A 20,508-nucleotide genomic window follows, 5' to 3' on the forward strand; every position below is an offset into this window, starting at 1 on the left:
GCAAGGCTCTGTCTTTGGTGCTGGGGAACTTCCCCCAAATTAGTGTCCACTCTAAATCATAATTTCTAGTAGGTAGTTACAGAATAGGAAAAAACAGGAAATCAACTCATAACAATAAAATGTATGATGATACCTGGAATATATCATTGATGTCTACTGGGAGAGCAAGACCAATGTAATCATCTGAGCCACCATACGTAGCACTGGACACCATGGATCTCACTGAGGAGGATCGCTGCAGGGTATTTTGATTAATAGGACTTAATAAATCTTCTTTATCTAATGATGCATAACTTAAAGCTTTCATGAACCTATAAAACCATGAAAAATCCACTGTATTAGTTTTTTGATTTGTAGTATTAATCATATAAATAAACAACTTATATTGCTATCCTTATAACAGACAAAGTAGCTAGTCAGGTACTAATACTAGCCAGTGCCATCTTGTTTACTGGGAATACATATACACTTTAAAATAATAGCTGTTATAGGTTGATATGTAAAAGGTCAGCAGTAATGATAACTGTTATGATCTCCCAGGTAAAGGTGAAAAGGTGTGCAATTAGAATAATTTTCAACATATAGACCTACAAAAAAGAAACTGACTTCAGAAGTCAGAGATATGTTCTAAGGACTATCTTAGCAATCACTGAGACTGCTAGATTTGCTATTATATACCTAAGGATATGTGTATTAACTCTATTTAACATTACATTTATGAAAAATAAAATCAATTACTTATCATTCTTCATGTGGTAATAATTACTCTTTCATTATCAACGTAAGATTTATATAACACAGAAAACACAAGACAGAAAAATGGTATCATTTATAAATGTTACAATATATAAGAGATAGCCTCATATGAAACACTATTTCCACAATGTACTCCTTACTAAAAATTCAATTACAAATATGATATACTGCTATTTCTATAAGATATATCTTTCTCTTAAAGATTCTTATTCATGAAATAGACATGCTAAAAACATTAGGTCATTAAATATGAAATGTCTGATTTCAAATCAAAAGTTTATTATAATTCAAACAAAAAGCAGTATTAATCAAAGTAAATTACTGACACAATTTTGCCATCTTAACGGTAACTTGTTTATGCCAGCAGTGAAGAAGCCTGGAGACCAGGTGGCAATGAAACCACAAAAGGTGCTTTCCACAAATTGCTGAGAATTGAATATTTTTCTTTGCATAAAGTGGTCCAAAGCCTGGGAGGAGTCAGTTCGTGCAAGGTCTGGTGAATATGGTGGATGACACAGAGTTTCCAAGTCTAGCTTCTATAATATGAGCAATGTTGTTTTTTGCAACATGTGGTCTTGCAAGAGGATTGAACTGTTTCTACTGACCAATTTCAGCTGCTTAATTGCAAGTGTCCTCATCATTTTATCCAATTGGTTGCAGCAGACACCCACTGCACTCAACTGACCAGGTTTCATGAAGTTGTAGTGGATAATATCAGCACTGGACCATCAAACAAACACCATTAGCTTTTTGTGATGAATATTCAGTTTTGGACTGTGTTTCAGTATTTCACCTTTATCAATCTTTGTGCTGAATGTTTGTGATCATCAAAAAGAATCCGTTTTTCATCACATGCAGCAATACAGTGTAGAAATGGTTGGCCTTTATGTCATGACAGCAAAGAAAAGCAAGCTTCGAGATGATTTCTCTTCTGATGCTCCTTTAATTCATGTGGTACCCATCTGTCCAGCTTCTTTACCTTGCCAATTTGTTTCAAATGGTCCAATATTGTTGGAATAGTAATGTCAAAGCTTTCTGCTAATTCACACATAGGTTGAGAGGGATTCGCTTCCACTACAGCTTTCGGCTCATCATTATCCACCTTGGTCTCAGGTCACCTACATGGCTCATTTTCAAGATGAAAATCACCAGAACACAACTTCTCAAACCATCAATGTACTGTGTGTTCATTAGCCACATACTTCCCAAACACTTCTTTGATATTTCTAGCTGTCTGTACTGCATTGGTTCCACGATGGAACTCATATTCAAAATAACACAAATTTTTGACTTATCCATGGTTTCACAAAAATTGCTCTAAAAATTTTTTTGGAAGATAATCATAAGCCAAAACATGCTTTTGAAAGAATTAGGATGTACCTTCACAATAAAAACAAAAACAAAAAAACAAGAAGTGTCAAAGTGAAATGTCAGAGAGATCAACTGTCAAACATAATACATAAGGAAACTGGACATTTCATACTTAGTGACCTAATATTTACTTGGCGTCTGCTATATACATAAAAGTACTAAGAAAGGTTCCACATTTCTATATTTGGAATTGCTATTTGGGAAACCAAATCTTTTCAAATGTACCAATGTAGCCAATATTAAATCAAAGAATTATTTCATAAAATACACAAAATAAGTACTTCATAAACACTAATAATAGCCAAGAATATTATTATAGCAGAAACCACTCCTACTTTCCAACTAAAAACCACTCAAGTGAACTTTATGAATTTCATAAAAGAGGTCAAAAAATTATACTCTGTTATACTTGACTCCATAAAACTCTTCAAGGACTATTAGAGTGGGAGGAAAGAATTATTGGATTATTCTCCTTCCCAATTGCCATTTCAGCCAGTGTAAGCTCCATTTCTATTTATTCTTCATATTGGGTTTCTATAGAAATCTTTTTGTGAATTAAAAGAAACAGTTTCTCTGCTTAAAAAGCAACATTAGAAAAGCTTAAAACCACTGATCTAGTCCAATCTCTACTAGATGAGGTAACAGGCCTAGAAATTTCAAAATTCATAAACTTTACTGCATAGATTTGTAACAGTGAGCTCTTCAGGGTTCTGCCTGGCTTTGTTCTGGATATGGCCGCCCACGCCAGTGAGTTCTAGTTAGATAAGGCATTAACTGCATAATTTATTAAATACTACAAGAGGGGACATAATTCCTCATCTGGTACCAAGAAACTATTAAATGTGTTAAGCATTATTAAAAAAAAAACTCCTAATGTTATTAAGAATTTAATGTAAGAGCCAGATGGAATACATCAAGTAACTACTGATGATGATGATGATAATAGCAGCTAACTTTGGGTGAAGACACACAAAATTTGTGCCAGACACTATTCTAACATATATTGCTGAAATATACATACTTGACCTATATTAATCCATTTAAATAAATGTAAATAAATAATTTAAAACTAAGGAAAGTTATTTAGAAACATTTGGTCTAACAACAAAAAATATAGGTACAGAAATTTCTGAAATGATCAAATTTAATATTACATACCTTTTAAAGGTAAAATCTAAACTTTACACTTTGACCAGCTTGATATAATCAAAATATGGTATAGAAATCCTTTGAGTCTTGAGGACCAAGTAATTCATTTAGTGTTTAATTAGGTTCCTACTTAATAATCACAGCTATTTATACTGAAAATTATTTCATTGAAATTTTCAATTATCTTAAAAATAAATAAATAAAGAGGTCAACTTTTGGAGCCTTAAATTGACCTACCTGACAAGGTTGTTTGTTATTGTAGGTCTTAAGCTCCTGATTCCCCCGACATGCTTCTTTTTAAAATCGATCCTTGCAGAAGCGAGAAATAAATAAAAAAAAGCTTATGACTTATGTGTCCTTGCAAAACATTTATGTTTATTTTCTGGGCCTATAGGAGTTTCTTTTTCCCCCCTTGCAGCTGCAAGAATCCATTTCAAATCATATCGGGGGTAACAAGGAGCTTATAACCTACCACAGTAAAAAATTATAATAGATCAGTTATGAGGCTTATGCAGTGTAAATCCTGGCTAATGCATTACATTTAAGTCTGTTAAAATGCAACCATTAGTGGTCATTTTCAAGCACATATTTGCTCACCTGCTTGGTGTTAATCTGGATTCAAAACTGTTGGCCTTCATGGTGATGGTATCAGTAAACAGCACATCTTTTGCTGGAGATGCCAAAGCTTCAGAGTGAGATAAGGATGGATGCATTCTTTGTTGCTGTAATCTTTTCAGTGTAGCATAGCCAAAGGCATCTCTAGAACTTGTGTAACTAAAGTTACAATCTGCTAGACTTTTAATTGTAGCAATAGAGGGTGCTTTAAGGGACTGTGCTCTTCTAGGAAGTGTATGAGCAGAACCTGGAGGCACCAGGGACACTGAGTTTGATTTGGAAAGAGAGAGATGGTTAGACTGTGGCGTCAAATAGTGACTTGTCTTAACAGTTTTAGTACTTACCACAGTACTCATACTTCCACAGTCTGTGTCCATAGTTGTAGCATCTACACCTACTGTCTCTCGTGAAGGACTTGAGCTCATTGAACTTATGCCACTTGTTGTAGTGTCTGTATTAAAACTTTGGCTACGTATCTTCATATGTGAGCTCGTTGAACTTTCTACAACTAACCTCTCTCGGCTTGTGTTTTCTCTGTGATTCTCCACACCAAAACTCTTGTTGAATTTTAAGTCATTTTCTCCAATACTTGGAGTACTACCAGTGTCTTCAATGTGCTTATTCCCAACAAATGAAGTTTCTAATTGTAACGTTTTCTGTACAGTAGAGATGGGTGTAAAATCATCACTATGATTAAAGTCAACACTGGGCTCCGTAAGTGTTCTTATTCTCCTGTTACTTGTCTTATTTTCAGATGACAGTTTCCCTCCTTTTGGATCACTGCTACTACGATGTTTTTTATTAGGCAAAGTAAGTGAATTTAAGATACGATTCTTCACAAGTTTACTAGAAGCAAAGAAAGGGAATGAATTTTTATCCTTTATGGGTCCAGATCGGTCAAAAAATGCTGGCTCTGCATCTTCATTGATGTCAAGGAAAAACGTACTAGTGGAGCTGCTGCCAAACCGGTCATCTTCCAATATGAACATACCTATGATTGAAAGATCAGTTAATAAAAGCACATATAAAATGATAAATTCATGATAATTACTAGTGACGTAACAGTTTTTTTAGTCATCTGGTGGAATAAAACTCAAAAATGAAGGGTTAAACTATTGAGCCACATGAAAAGAGCTTCCTTGAAACCCAGAGTTTAGACTTGAATAAAGTACAAAATTATGTCATCTCTTGTTATTTCCAAAGAAATACCATTAAGACTCACTATGGTACAGGTTACATAAAGTTTCTTTTGATTTTCCAAATATTCAGGATGAAGTTAAAGGGGGGGAAAAAGAGACTTGGCCATGGATGGTCATTTAATTGGTACAGATTCCTAGTGGCTTATTCCTCAAATCACAAGAATTTGTAAGAAATGAATTCCTAATCTTAAACATATGTACAAAGAACTATGTTACATTTTATTATAAATGCACATTTATACTAATTATGTTTATTTCCCATTTTGCCTTAGGTACTAACTTACCTAAGTTCAGTGCCCAACTCTATTAGAAGACTCAACACAGGTGCCTAATGACATCTACAGGATTCTATCCTATTTTTAACTCTTCTGTTGAATAAACTACTTCAAATATATTTTGAAAGAAGGTAAAAGAAAAGCCTAAATTAACTTGCATTTTTATATTTTGTCATTTCTAAGATGCACATTTTTCACATTTAATCTCTTATTTTCACACAGAATTTCTGATTTTAAAATCAGAATCATCTTGCAATCAATGGTATGTCACAGTTTAATAAGCATCTTTTTTCTTCTTTCTTAGTGGTATACAAAATACTAGTGCATCTTATAATTTGTGGAATCTTAGATTTGGTGAAATATGGTCTCATAAATGTTGCACTATCTTCTTTAAGCAAGCCTTAAATTTTATATACCTAATAGCATTTAGCACAGTGCTTAAAAACCACAAACTATTTTAAATGTAATAACTTTTGATGTTCTACCTCCTAATAATTCCACTGCTTTAAAATTCAGTGCATCTCTCAAAAATGAATATGTGAATACAGTATGTCTTAAAAATATATTCTGGTTCAGCAATTTTTATAGCTGAAAAATGAGTAAAAAGAGTAAAAAATGAAGAAGATACACATACACAAATAAATACTTGTTATATTTGTGTCTCTTCTGAGAACAAAAAATGGGATGGTTCATCTGGTACAGAGCTTATTATATAATTATGCATGTAGTATTTTTCAAAAGCTATTTAGAAAGCAAGGGGAGAGAACAATATAGGCTGGTGACTATATTCCGTGTTGTGAAAAGATATATATTCTCCAAGATGCTATTATTGTCAAATAATTATCTGGAAACAAAGTAAATCAGAAATGTAACAAATACATTTAAATTTTGAAAATACAAATACAAATGTTAATATTGGCTAACTTCATGTGAACCTGTCATACTTACTCGATGGCGCAGATTCACTTTCACTATTATGTCTAGAGCTGGTTGACTCTGAATTCAAACTTAGAGTGCTTGGGATAGATGAAAGTTCATTACAGAGTTGTTCCACATCATCTGGAACCACTGGCCACAAATGTTTGCGACTATGCCTCACAGCATCCCAGTTGTGACATTTTAGAATATCACAGCCTTGTTTGGTTTTAGCTATGAGCCCAAGAACATATACACAGGTCCTGTATATAAAGATATAGTAGTAACAATTTATAATCCCAAACTGAGATTTCTGAAAGCAACCACAGATTAATTTGCTACATGTACACTTGAATTTTCTTTAAAACCTATTGAAACTTATTTAGTTTGTGGAAAAAAATGTATTAGAACCAGTTAAAAATAAATTAGCAAAAATTAGCTGGGCAAAGCAGCTCATGCCTATAATCCCAGTACTCTGGGAGGCTGAGGAAGGAGCATCACTTGAGCTCATGAGTTTGAGGCCAGCCTGAGCAAGAGTGAGACCTCGTCTGTACTGAAAACAGAAAAATTAGTTGGACGTGGTGGCAGGCACCTGTAGTCCCAGCTATTTGGGAAGCTGGGGCAAGAGGACTGCTTGAGCCCAGGAGCTTGAGGTTGCAGTGAGCTATGATAATGCCACTGCACTCTACCCAGGATGACAGAGTAAGATTCTGCCAAAGAAAAGAAAAAGAAAAAGAGAAGAGAAAAAAAGAAAGAAATTAGCAAAAATAAAAAAAAATGTAGACCTTCCCAATAAAAATAGTAATTACAACAAAATAAAAAGAATACAAATACAGTCTTAGCATAAAAGACGTATTAACTTTTCTAGTATAAATTTTGGAATATTTGGATTTACTGGACTATTGGAATATTTGTACATACACTATTCCTTCTCTGTTTACCTGCAATATAAACTTCAGTATTACAATAACAATGGAATGATAATAGTAAATAAGGAGTTGTTTAAGGTGTTTAACTTAATGGATTTAAAAATCTTACACCATTAGGACTTTCAGTGAATTAATATTTATGGACTACACTGAAATCATGAAATACTTTTCCCTCACATTCATTTCTGAGTAACAATATATACATTAGAAAGATTTCTGAGTTAAATAACATACCCTCTGATGGAAAGAACCTCACACTGTTTTGCAAGTTTTAGTATATCTGGAATCACATTTTCTTCTTGTAGCAAATTGAGACCCCAATTTGATGAACCAATATTTCCCTGAAAGAAATCATTTATATAATATTCAAAAGAATAACTCTTTCAAGAGATTTCGAAAGTTACCAAGAAATAAATTTAACCCCATCTAAGACAGAGAAAAAAATATACAAAAAATTCCCTCAATTAAAAAACATTAGGAACTAGTTCACATTCTAGTTGTCTTAGCAAGAAAACAAAGCAATAAAATTAATGTTTATCTAGTCTTCAACATAAAGATAATATTTAGGTTGACATTAATCTAAGAACAAGTTCCAAATAAAATAATTTTTAATTATATTAATGAAAAAAATAAAAAAGAAATAAAAAAAATAAAAAATAAAAAAATTGTGAAGATCTTACAGAAGTGTTTAATACAAACCAAGGCCCAAAGAGATGCTTTCAGTTTTTTAATTTCTTCCCATTTATCCAAATCGGGTGTACGAACATTGTGACAAAGTTCTGTAATAATATTCTAGAGAAAGAGAAAATATACTATATGAGCAATATGTCTTCAATGTATTTTCTTATGCATTTTAAAACCTAAGGTTTTTAGTCATTTTTGCAAATTTAAAATTCTAAAATAATTTTATGTAAAACTTGTAAGAAGTAGCATTATGACATAGGTTCTGAGTTCATATTCTAGAATTATCACTTATTAGCTGTGTGGTCTTGAGCAAGTTACTTAACCTCCCCATGCCTTGATTTTTCTAACCTCTAGAATAGTGATAATAATAGTATCTGTCTCATAAGAGTTTATGATTTTATTAAATTATTATATATAAAGTGCTTAATGAAGTACCTTGCTTAATAAAGTAACGGCAGTATTATAAAAAGTCATAATAATCATTATTTCTTTAAAATAGAAAATAAGATAGTGTTTACATTTTATCATACTATGCAGATAATGACACTGAGGAAATCATTTACATTTTTAGTGTATTTATTTTCAAATACTCATATAAAGGTACCTGCCATGACAGTCTTCACAGACATAATATAAAAACACATAAAACTATAGAGTATATTTACACAAAACTTTGTGCTTTTGAGATTTACGCTGATACAAAAAGAACTAAATTGTTAACTATTGTTCACACACACACAAATATTTCTGTAACTATTTCTAAAATAAGAAAAAGGGTATATTTATTGAAAACAACTGGTTGCAAATCATACTCACAGCCATAATAATTGCAGTACACATACTATATTCAAAGAACAACTGCTTGCCCGTGCCTGCTACATTCCATGAACTATATTAGAATAGGGAGGCACTCACAAGCAGCAACTTTCAATTCACTGCTCAACAAGGATAACTGAATCTGTTATTAGGTTCAGTTTAACTTCCCAATGAGTGGAAGAAACTAATTCAGTTTTTTGGTATGTTTTTAGAGAGTTGAAGTTTTTCAACAAACTATAAAAAAAGGACTCAGACCTTCAGAAGGCTGCTTACTTTATAATAAGTTAGCTATTCAAAAAGTCACACACAAGTCAGGAAATACAAACAAGGCCATTAATATTTCTAAGGATAACAAACATAGAATGCCTAAGTCAATTACAAGATAGCTTTGAACGCAATTGTGCCACTAACTTGCTTTTGAGAAGGTTTTGCTACAACAATATTTTAGCAATATTTTGTTTTTTACTAATGTAGCTATTTAAATTAAGCAAATTATGTATTTACCTGTACTTCCAGCAAATGGCAGCCTGTTTTATGGTGTACCAGTTGTCCATAAAGGTGTACAGGCAGATAGACATGAGGACGCTGTAATCTAATATAATAGATGATTAATATACCCACTGACTCATTTAAATATGCTAATTAAACAAATGGCAATTAATAATGTACTAAATAAATGCAAAAAAATTCCTCAGCATAAATAAAAATGTAGAAATGCAAAGACACGAAAAATATAAGTTGAGCACCCCTAATCCAAAATGCTCCAAAATCTGAAACTTTTGAGTGTAGATATGATACTACAAGTGAAAAATTCCACGTTTGTACTTAACAAAAACTTTGTTTCATGCACAAAATTATTAAAAATATTGTATAAAATTATGTTTAAGCTATGTATATAAGGTGTGTATGAAACATAAATGAATTTCATGTTTAGACTTGGTTCCTGTCTCCAGGATATCTCATTATATATATGCAAATATTCCAAAATTTGAAAGACCCTGAAATCCAAAATACTTGTGGTATCAGGTATTTCAAATAAGGGATAGTCAACCTATAATTGTTTGTAAGCTCTCAAAGAACTGGTAAAAGAAGTAAGAATAGAACAGTAGACTGGGGTGAGAGCATGGAATATATCTGAAGGCTGTTATCAGTAAGGGTATTCAACATGGTATGAATGCCACTGAAACTTTTGAGCAATCAGCGCTGTGTATTAATATTTTTCCTGTATCAGTATAAGAAACAGAACATATAAGTACTCAGAAAACTTAAAAATATAATGATTTATTACAAGCTGGTTTTAAATTTGATATTTGAGAACTAGCAATAAATTATTCCATTAATTGGACTATACCTTTGGTTACTCCGACGAACATAGTTATCACCATCAACAGGCTTCCGGTAAGTAGTAAGTGCTTCATTAAGTTGTTCTTCAATCAAGTCAACATATTTGGAATTATATTCCTAGAAGATAATGTTGTTTTAATTGTACATAATGTCATAATGAGAGTCACTGATTTTATAATAGGTCAAATATTTAGCAAATCCTGAAAGTATAAATATTAGAAAAATGAATGCATCTGTTTATGAAATTTCAGAAATTTTTATAAAGGGGAGAAGAAGGCATTATGAATGCAAATGTTCTATCATATCCATAAGCTTTCTGCTTATATGTTGTCCCCCTTTTCAATTAATGTTTTGGGGTCCAAGTAATTTTTTTCTTCTTGAGTTCCTTTCCACATTAAAAAAAATTACCTTAATATTAAACCCTGAATATATTAACTAGAAATTTTAGAAAGGAAATTAACTGAGTATTATCATTTCAACACCTTTCAGTAAGAATAACTCTCTCTCTACTGATTTAAATCAGGTCAAATGTAAAAATAGACATTTTAATGATGTTGAGTCTGCCAATCCACGAGCATGGTATGGATTTAGATCTGTTTACATCCTCTGCTATTTCTTTCCTCAGTGTTTCATAGTTCTCCCTGTAGAGGTCTTTTACCTCCTTGGTTAAGTATATTCCTAAGTACTTTAATTTCTTTGTTGCTATTGTGAAGGGAACTGAGTCTTTGATTTGGTTCTCAATTAGATTGTTGTTGGCATATATGAATGCCTCTGATTTCTGTGTATTGATTTTGTATCCTGAGACTTTACTAAATTCATTTATCAGTTCCAGGAGTTTCTTGGTTGAATCTTTGCGGTTTTCTAAATATCATATCATATCATCAGCAAACAGTGAAAGTTTGATCTCTTCTGCCCCTATTTGGATACCTTTAATTCCACTTTCCTGTCTGATTGCTGTAGCCAGGACTTCCAGCACTATGTTGAATAGAAGTGGAGATAGTGGGCAGCCTTGTCTGGTTCCACTTCTAAGTGGGAATGCTTTCAATTTTTCCCCATTCAGTATGATGTTGGCTATGGGTCTGTCATATATGGCTTGTATCAGTTTTAGGTATCTTCCTTCTATGCCTATTTTCTTAAGTGTTCGTATCATGAAAGGGTGTTGAATTTTGTCAAAAGCTTTTTCTGCATCTATTGAAAGAATCATGTGGTCTTTGTTTTTGCTTCTGTTTATGTGGTGAATTGCATTGATAGATTTACGTATGCTGAACCATCCCTGCATCCCTGGGATGAAGCCCACTTGGTCGTGGTGGATTATTTTTTTGATAAGTGTCTGGATTCGGTTAGCTAAGATTTTGTTGAAAATTTTTGCATCTATATTCATTAGGGATATTGGTCTGTAGTTTTCTTTTTTTGTTGCATCCTTTCCTGGTTTTGGTATCAGAGTAATATTCGCTTCATAAAAGGTGTTGGGGAGGTTTCCGTTCTTCTCGATGTTGTGGAATAGTTTTTGCAAGATAGGTACTAGTTCTTTGTAAGTGTGGTAAAATTCGGGTTTGAAACCATCTGGACCGGGACTTTTCTTTTTAGGGAGATTTTTAATTGCTGTTTCTATTTCAGCTCTTGAGATTGGTCTGTTCAGGAAATCTATTTCTTCCTGGTTGAGCCTAGGGAGGCTGTGTGTTTCTAGAAATTTGTCCATTTCCTCCACATTTTCCAGTTTGTGTGCATAAAGATTTTTCTTGTATCTCTTTGGGATTAGTTGTGATATCTCCTTTTTTGTTCCTGATGGAGCTTATTAGAGATTTCTCTTTTCTGCTTTTGGTTAGCTTAGTCAATGGCATGTCAATTTTGTGTATTTTTTCAAAGAACCAACTTTTTGTTTTATTAATCTCCTGAATAGCTTCCCTGTTTTCAATTTCATTTAGTTCTGATTTGATCTTGTTAATTTCACTTCTTCTGCTGGGTTTGGGGTTGCTTGTGGATCGGCAGACTCAATATCATTAAAATGTCTATACTACCCAAACTGATCTACAGATTCAATGCAATACCTATTAAAATCCCATCACCATTCTTCACAGATATATAAAAAATAAATTTACGCTTCATATGGAACCAAAGAAGACCCCGAATATCAAAAGCAATTCTAGGCAACAAAACCAAAATGGGAGGTATTAATATGTCAGATACCAAACTATACTACAAAGCTGTAGTAATTAAATCAATCTGGTATTGGCACAGAAATAGGAATATTGACCAGTGGAACAGATCTGAGAATCCTGATATAAAACCATCCTCATATAGCCATCTAATCTTTGACAAAGCAGACAAAAACATACGCTGGGGAAAAGAATCCCTTTTCAATAAATGGTGGTGGGAAAACTGTATAGCCACTTGCAGAAGGCTAAAGCAGGACCCAGACCTTTCACCTCTCACAAAAATCAACTTACGTTGGATAACAGACTTAAACCTAAGGTATGAAACTATTAGAATTCTAGAGGAAAATGTTGGAAACGCTCTCCTAGACATCGGCCTGGGCAAAGAGTTTATGAAGAAGTCCCCAAAGGCAATCACAGCAGCAACAAAAATAAATAAATGGGACATGATCAAACTAAAAAGCTTCTGCACAGCCAAAGAAACAGTCATGAAAGTAAACAGACAACCTACAGAATGGGAGAAAATTTTTGCATCCTATGCATCCGATAAGGGACTGATAACTAGAATATACTTAGAACTCACGAAAATCAGCAAGAAAAAAATCAAATAACCCTATTAAAAAGTGGGCAAAGGACTTGAACAGAAACTTTTCTAAAGAAGACAGAAGAATGGCCAACAAACATATGAAAAAATGCTCAACATCTCTAATCATCAGGGAAATGCAAATCAAAACCACAATGAGATATCACTTAACTCCAATGAGAATGGCCTTTATCAAAAAGTCTCCAAACAATAAATGCTGGCGTGGATGCGAAGAGAGAGGAACACTCCTACACTGCTGGTGGGACTGCAAACTAGTTCAACCTCTGTGGAAAGCAATATGGAGATACCTTAAAGTGATATAAGTGAATCTACCATTTGATCCAGCAATCCCATTACTGGGCATCTACCCAAAAAATCCAATGACACTCTACAAAAAAGACACCTGCACTCGAATATTTATAGCAGCACAATTTATAACTGCAAGGCTGTGGAAACAGCCCGAGTGCCCATTAATCCAAGAATGGATTAATAAAATGTGGTATATGTATACCATGGAGTACTATTCAGCTCTAAGAAACAACAGTGATATAGCACATCTTATATTTTCCTGGTTAGAGCTGGAACCCAGACTACTAAGTGAAGTATCCCAAGAATGGAAAAACAAGCACCACATATACTCACCAGCAAACTGATATTAACTGAGCAGCACCTAAGTGGACACATAGGTACTACAGTAATAGGGTATTGGGCAGGGGGGAGGGGGGCAGGTATATACATACATAATGAGTGAGATGTGCACCATCTGGGGGATGGTCATGCTGGAAAGTCAGATTTGTAGGGGGAGGGGGGGAGAAAGGGCATTTATTGAAACCTTAAAATTTGTACCCCCATAATATGCCGAAATAAAGGAAAAAAAATCACATCAAAATTAAAAAAAAATGTAAAAATATTTTCTAACACCTGAAAAAGTTCTAGTTAAATGCTTTAAACTGAGAATCAATCACACTGCCATCCTTATTGCAAAAGAGTTCCCCTTCAAACTGCTCAAAGAAATTGATAGAACCTCTTTATAGAGCAATCTGGCTGTATTTACCAAAACTTTAAATTCTAATATATGTTTTGGCTTAATAATTATACTTCCAGAAATTTATTCAGTACTTCCACAGGTATGCAAAGATATATATGGAAGAATATACAGCGAACACTACTTACAAAAACAAAAACTTGGGTATAGTCTACATGCCCATCAATAAAAGACTGGTTATATAAATTATGTTCTTATAATGTATGATATTATACAGCCATTAAAAGAATGAGGTAGATCTAAATGTACTACACTGAAAAGAGCTCTCAAACACTGCTAAATGAAAAAAAATTAAATTCAGTTTTATCTTCATTTGTAAACAGAATTCACTTGTATTTTAAAATAAAGAGCATGTACTAATAGATACATCTCTGAATGCATATAAAAGAAATTAACAGACATTACTTTCAGAAAAAAGAAAAAGTAGGGAAACTTTTGTTTTCCATTTTAAACAATTTAGCCTACTTGAATTTGTTGTGTTATCTTAACTCCTCAAGTTCTGTATTTACAGTTGATGCTTGAACAATGTGGGGATTAGGGTGCTGACACCCACAGAGTGGACAGGCACTTATAACAAGGCAGGTATCCTTTCTCCTCGATTTTCTTAATGGCATCCGAGAAATCACTTCATGTTTTTTTTGTTGGTAGAAGCTGCTTCTCACATTATCTTGACATGTTTTAAGCCAAATTTGACAAATCTTTTTCTGAAATTATCAAACCGCCCTTTACTGGCATTAAGTTCTGCATCTTTAGATCCTTCACCTTACTTTTTGCTTTAAGTTGTCATATAATGACTTTACTTTTTTTCAAATCATATTAGAGTCTATAGGTATCCAATTCTTATAGCAATCCTGTACCCACATAAAAGCTGCATTTTCAATAAAAAAGTATTCTGTACAAAGTACAAGGTTCTTGTGCCTGCTTAGTGCAGCTGCAGCAATGGCTTCACAAATTTCCTTTTGTTACAACAGTCCTTATGCTGGATCCATTTATTTTAAAATGATGGGCAACTGCAAATATAGACCTTGATGCATGGTACATATCAAGAAATTCCAAATTTTCTTGTAATGTCATAACTTTACTGTCTCTTGGGGACACTTCTAGTATCACTAGTGGCACTCTGTCTGGGTCCCATGGTGTTATTCAAGGTTTATGGTATTGGAATAAAAATGATGAAAAATATGTGAGAATGTCCACGAGAGATCACTTTTTTCTGTGATACACAATTTACTGGAGAGAGAAACTGTTCAGGAGATGATTAGTGTCAGTCATGTGGCATTTTAAGCAGATATTCACAACACTTGAGCTCATCGCAAATACAACAGGAGGTAATTACAAAATTATTACAGTAGTACAGTACATACTACCATTAATTTTATGTAATTAGGATTTAATACTGCATCTTTATGTGTGTTTACATTTCTTTTAACTGCGAATGGTGCCATGTACAGTCTGTGTTTCTGTGTGTATGCTTTGACAAATTTTAACTTTTTATAATAGATTTGTGTACATTTTATGGTCCCAAATGATAAAATAGGCTAGCATCTACATATCTTTTAAGTATTCATGACATGTCTAACATTTTCACTAATTATTTTTGCTATTTCTAGGCCACACGGTTTGCTACACAGTTTGTCTGCAAGGTTTTATAATTTGTCGCAGAACTCTAAAATATTTTCCATTTATTGAAAAAAATCCACATATAAATAGAGCTGCAGAGTTCAAATCCATGTTATATAAGAGTCAACTGTACTTTGTAATAGTAATGAAGTTTTAGTTACATATTATCACCGTATCATTATTATTACTTTTGCTAATACTACTACCACCATACTCTCCTCTATATATGAAAATCTCAGTACAAAAATCTAACTAAGGCAGATGTTTGACCTTTTTGCAGTTGTTATATTCATGTGGTAAGCCTGGTTAATCTTTTGACCAGTGGTATTCATTTGGTAAACACAAGCATACATCAGGGATACAGTTTATAGCTGTGAAATGGGTAGAGTTTCTAATTTGGATCATCTTGAGGATTCTGCCTAAAAGGGTCCGCCTGGAGGGGCAAAAAGATCTTTCCCCAACTGAGGATGGGATTTTAGCTACTAGTAAGCATTATTAGTAGGCAGCCAAAGGAAACACTGACCTCATCAAGGAAACTGCAAATGAAAGATCCTTAGTTGTGAGGTCTTTGAAGAATCCATGAAAGTAACCCTCAGGTCTCAGTATTTAAAATTTGCCACACTCAGAGCTAAAAACCCCAGATGACAACTGCACCAAGTGATGATTGCTTTTCACCCCTTACCCCTTCTTCCTCCTCCTGGCTCAAAACTTGCAGCTAGTAAATGGTGAAGGAGAATGACTTCAAAGAGCGATGATATTATATATATTCTTCTACTGTAGGTTTTTAAGTCTACATCAGGCCTGGGCTGGGTGAGAGAAGTGTTAAATTGAATAAGTGGAATTTTAATATTATACTGGTGTAGATGTTTATACCTTGAAAAAGGGACAAATTGTTTACTATCTAATAAGAAAAGCTGTAAGATCTGCCCAACAACAGGCTCAAAGGTACAGTAATGAAAAAGAAAAGTTACTTAAATTTATGCTCCCGAGTACAACTTGTTCCAAAAACAGCAAAAGACAGTTAAAATACCAAAGAAGTTGCACTAATTTGCAGTCCCACCAACAGTGTAAGAGTGTTACTGTTTCTCCACATCCTCTCCAGCTATGGTGCTCACATGGTAGTAATATTCTCTAGGGATTAGGGCTGGGGGGGGGATAAACTCACAACTAAAGGACATGTTGAGCATTGTAGAGGGGAAGGGCATGCTTCTAACCCTCCCTAGGAAGAGGCAAAGGCATAAAATGTAACCAAAATGTTTGTACCCTCATAATATCCTGAAATAAAAAGTCTTTAATGCATAGATCATCAGATAGTAATGCTTCTTGACAAAAAAGGAAAAAATAAACAACAACAACAAAAATACCAAAGAAGTAAAAAAGCAATTACAAAATAAAATGCTTTCCAATTAACAAAGGAGTCCAAAGACACAGAAGATGAAAGGTTATACTCAAGTGCCATAATTATGTTAAGATATTAACAATGATTTACCTACAAGGTTTTGAGTCATGAAGAATTTGTCTATATTTATTTAGTATATATATTTAGTATATTTATTTAGTATATCTCTCTCCTCTATTCCTCTCTTCTCAAATTCAACATTTATACCAGGGGCAAGTGAACTTTTTCTTGAAGAAACCAAGAGTAAATATTTTAGGTTTTTCAGGCCATGTATCTCTGTCATAACTACTCAACTGCCATTTTAGAGAGGAAGCTGCTGCAGACAATAAACAAATAAGCATGTCTATGTTCCAACAAAACTTTATTTATAAACACTGATATAGGAATTTCATATAATTTTCACTTATCACAAAATATTGTTCTTTTAATATTTTTCCAATCATTTAAAAATATAAAAAACATTTTGAGCAAGTCATGCAAAAACAGGCAGTAGCCTGTGGGTGGAGGGAGTGATAGCTTGCTGACCTCTGACTTAAACCAATCTCAGGTATAAACTGGTTGAATAAAATAATTACTAGTAAAATGAGAGAAGAAAGAATTTGCATTTAACCAAAATTTATGAAACCAATCAATCTCTAGTTGATTGGAAATATACTAAGAAGTGTTTACCTGAACTCTAGAAAAGAAGAGGCAATCTGTTTTAGTTACTCTATCACTTGTGGTCACACCAGCATTTTAATAGGACACTGATATGTGGCTACATACACCAAAATCATTTCAGTCTTTAGGCTGTGTAACCAGCCTAAAAAGTTCATAGGTATCCTAAGAGCCAACTGTGAGTTAGCTGCAAGATAGAAAAGTGGAAAGAAATTTCCTTCCTTCTATCTTCAAATTAACTTTCATAGTACTCTATCAAATCTTCTCTCTCTCTCACAGGAAAAGCTGTCTTTACTTCTTACAGACTAATCTCTTTTTCTGTGCCTTTGATATATCTTGTCCCTTGATAGGAATCCATTTCAAAAACTATGCCCACTCTTCTATTATTAGTCTCTCGTGCTTCATTAGGTCTTTTCATTAGGCTCATAGAATGTTTTACTCTCCCCTCCTCTTAAAACAAAAATAAGATTCACACACAGTCTCCCTTCAACTTGACATGCTGCAAGCTACTGGGTGGAAATCAAATGTAGTGGAAAAAGCGTGGGCTTTGAAATCAGAAAGAACTTGGTTACTGCCCCACTCTGGTATTTTCAAGCTCTGTGACCCAGGATAAACTAGTTTACTGCTTTCAGTCTCAACATTTTCATTCACAAAATAGAAATCATATATTTCATAAGGCTGTTGTGAAGATTTAATGAGATAATACTTAAAAAGCACCAAGTTCAATGGTAAGCAATCAATAAGTGTCCTTCCCTTTAATTAATTTGAGAGTGGATTATATTGTCTTTATTTTTACTGCCTAATTATTAATACATGTAACTGCAATTCAACATCTGTTTGTAACTTTCTACTAAAATTGTGCTAGCAAAATTCAACAATGAACTGTCAGATTTAACAGCCTATCGTTCAGTGTTCATCTTATATGACCTCATTGGTCCCTCCTTCCTGAACCATCCTTTGGTGACACCATTCCCTCTGACATTTTTCTCATTGTTCTTATCTTTTCCTTTCCCTCATTAAACCAGAGTGTTCTCTAGGAAGAAATTTTCAGTCTTCCCTTTTTGTGTTCTTGATATTTTCTCTGGTGATCTCACTCATTTCAGGTTTCAACTACTACTATACATCCATGACCCCCAAATTGCCATGTCCCACACATATCTGTGCTTGAGACCCACATTTTCAAATACTGCCTACATGACATCACCTGGTAATCCCACAGGCAACACCAGTTCAACATATTCAAAATTTATTATCCTTATCCTGGCAAACCACTTTTTGTAATCTCAGTCTCTTAATGGTGATCTATTATATACTCATTCATTAAATTCGAAACCTTATGCGTCAAGTTGTACCCTTCATTCACTGTATCCCATCAGTTCACAAATTCTGCCCGTTTAATTTCAAGAATGTTCAGAAAATGTGGCGATGCCTATCCAATCTCACTACCACTGAAATTCAAGCCCTCATTAATTCTTGCTTCTAAACTGGTGTCGATATTCCTAGACTTTCCCTTTGACAATCAAAATCTCACTCTTATACCGCAACCTGTCATGTTACTAAAGCATAACTCTGTGCTAATTCTTAAAATATTTGTAATGTTTCCCCATTACATATAAAACTGGAATCTCTTAGCATGATATAATGTGACTTGTAAGGCCTTGTATGATCTAGCTCTAATTTACCATTCCAGCCTCATCTTGCCACTCTCCACTATTCCAACTACACCGTAATATGGCTTTCTTCACAAGTTTAAAAAGTTTCAATAATCTATACAGATTATTTTGCTCTCTGTTCCTTTTTCCTATTAATTTTGCCTATTTACTCCTCAAGATCATTTCAAATATCACATCCTCTGCTGTACCTGTCCAACATTTCTTGTCATAATCCCTAAGGTAGAATCATTAATCTCTCTTCTGTATTCCCTTATACATTTGCACACGCCTTTGATACAGCACTTACATTTTGTACCTACTATTTGAAAGCACCGCACCCAATCTGCTAAGCAATTTTCTAATATTATGAGTTATACAGTAAGGCAATAAATTTTATTGTAGTGATCGGTTTAAATATCTTCTATCTAAGAAACAAAACTACAACTTGTCTCAGTTCTGCAATCCATCAATTATTGAAAGATTTCATGCCTTAAGTTGTATGGTTTAAAGTTTTAGTCCATTTAATAAATCTCTTAGGCTGGGCGCGGTGGCTCACACTTGTAATCCTAGCACTCTGGGAGGCGGAGGCGGGCGGATTGCTCAAGGTCAGGAGTTCAAAACCAGCCTGAGCAAGAGCGAGACCCCATCTCTACTATAAATAGAAAGAAATTAATTGGCCAACTAATATATATATATAAAAAATTAGCCTGGCATGGTGGCACGTGCCTGTAGTCCCAGCTACTTGGGAGGTTGTGAGGCAGTAGGATTGCTTAAGCCCAGGAGTTTGCGGTTGCTGTGAGCTAGGCTGACGCCACAGCACTCACTCTGGGCAACAAAGCGAGACTCTGTCTCAAAAAAATAAATAAATAAATCTCTTATGAAATATGTTCAATGTAGACAATATAAATAATTTATAATTATGTAAACAAAGGAGAGAAGACAAATGATAAATGATCTGAAATGATAAAAAACCTAAAAATCATTTACATTGGTAAAGATCACCTTTACCATGGGTATCCAAGATGCTTCAACAATTTTAATGCTCCAAACAAAATAATAAACCCACAGCAAAAACCAGCTAAAGAAAAGCTAGGAAGTTGTTTAATATCTTCAAACTATTCCCTTCTTACTGGGTTTCCCTATTACCTATGATAGCAAAAAGTTTGTTCTAAGATTTATGTGAAGTAGCCATCCTAAAATAAAGATTAATTAGATAATTATATCTACTCAGGTAGAATTATTTTCCAACTTCCTTCATTTGGAAAAATTATTTTAGTTTTAGCTTAAAAGAGTTCGTGCAAAGTTATAGGATATATAAGGGACTTAAGAACAAAAGAAATGATGGT

The 20,508-nt window shown here is 33.7% G+C and overlaps 1 protein-coding gene across 4 annotated transcripts in view; it reads right to left on the minus strand.

Annotated features, from left to right (window-relative positions):
- The window catches only part of RICTOR (RPTOR independent companion of MTOR complex 2), a 125,677-nt gene that overhangs the window by 16,926 nt on the left and 88,243 nt on the right, over positions 1–20,508 (minus strand). For 3 of the 4 annotated variants that reach the window (XM_012736479.2, XM_012736480.2, XM_012736482.3), the window contains 8 exons: positions 10,061–10,170; positions 9,214–9,301; positions 7,909–8,001; positions 7,444–7,550; positions 6,314–6,543; positions 3,874–4,882; positions 3,514–3,585; positions 134–311 (listed from right to left, as the gene is read on the minus strand). In XM_012736479.2, coding sequence (XP_012591933.1) covers positions 134–311; positions 3,514–3,585; positions 3,874–4,882; positions 6,314–6,543; positions 7,444–7,550; positions 7,909–8,001; positions 9,214–9,301; positions 10,061–10,170 — 1,887 coding nt within the window. The remainder of the gene's footprint in view (positions 1–133; positions 312–3,513; positions 3,586–3,873; positions 4,883–6,313; positions 6,544–7,443; positions 7,551–7,908; positions 8,002–9,213; positions 9,302–10,060; positions 10,171–20,508) is intronic. The other variant, XM_012736481.2, reaches the window with a different exon arrangement.

This window comes from Microcebus murinus, chromosome 11 (assembly GCF_040939455.1).
Source record: "Microcebus murinus isolate Inina chromosome 11, M.murinus_Inina_mat1.0, whole genome shotgun sequence".
In the NCBI taxonomy this organism is placed as follows: Eukaryota; Metazoa; Chordata; class Mammalia; order Primates; family Cheirogaleidae; genus Microcebus; species Microcebus murinus.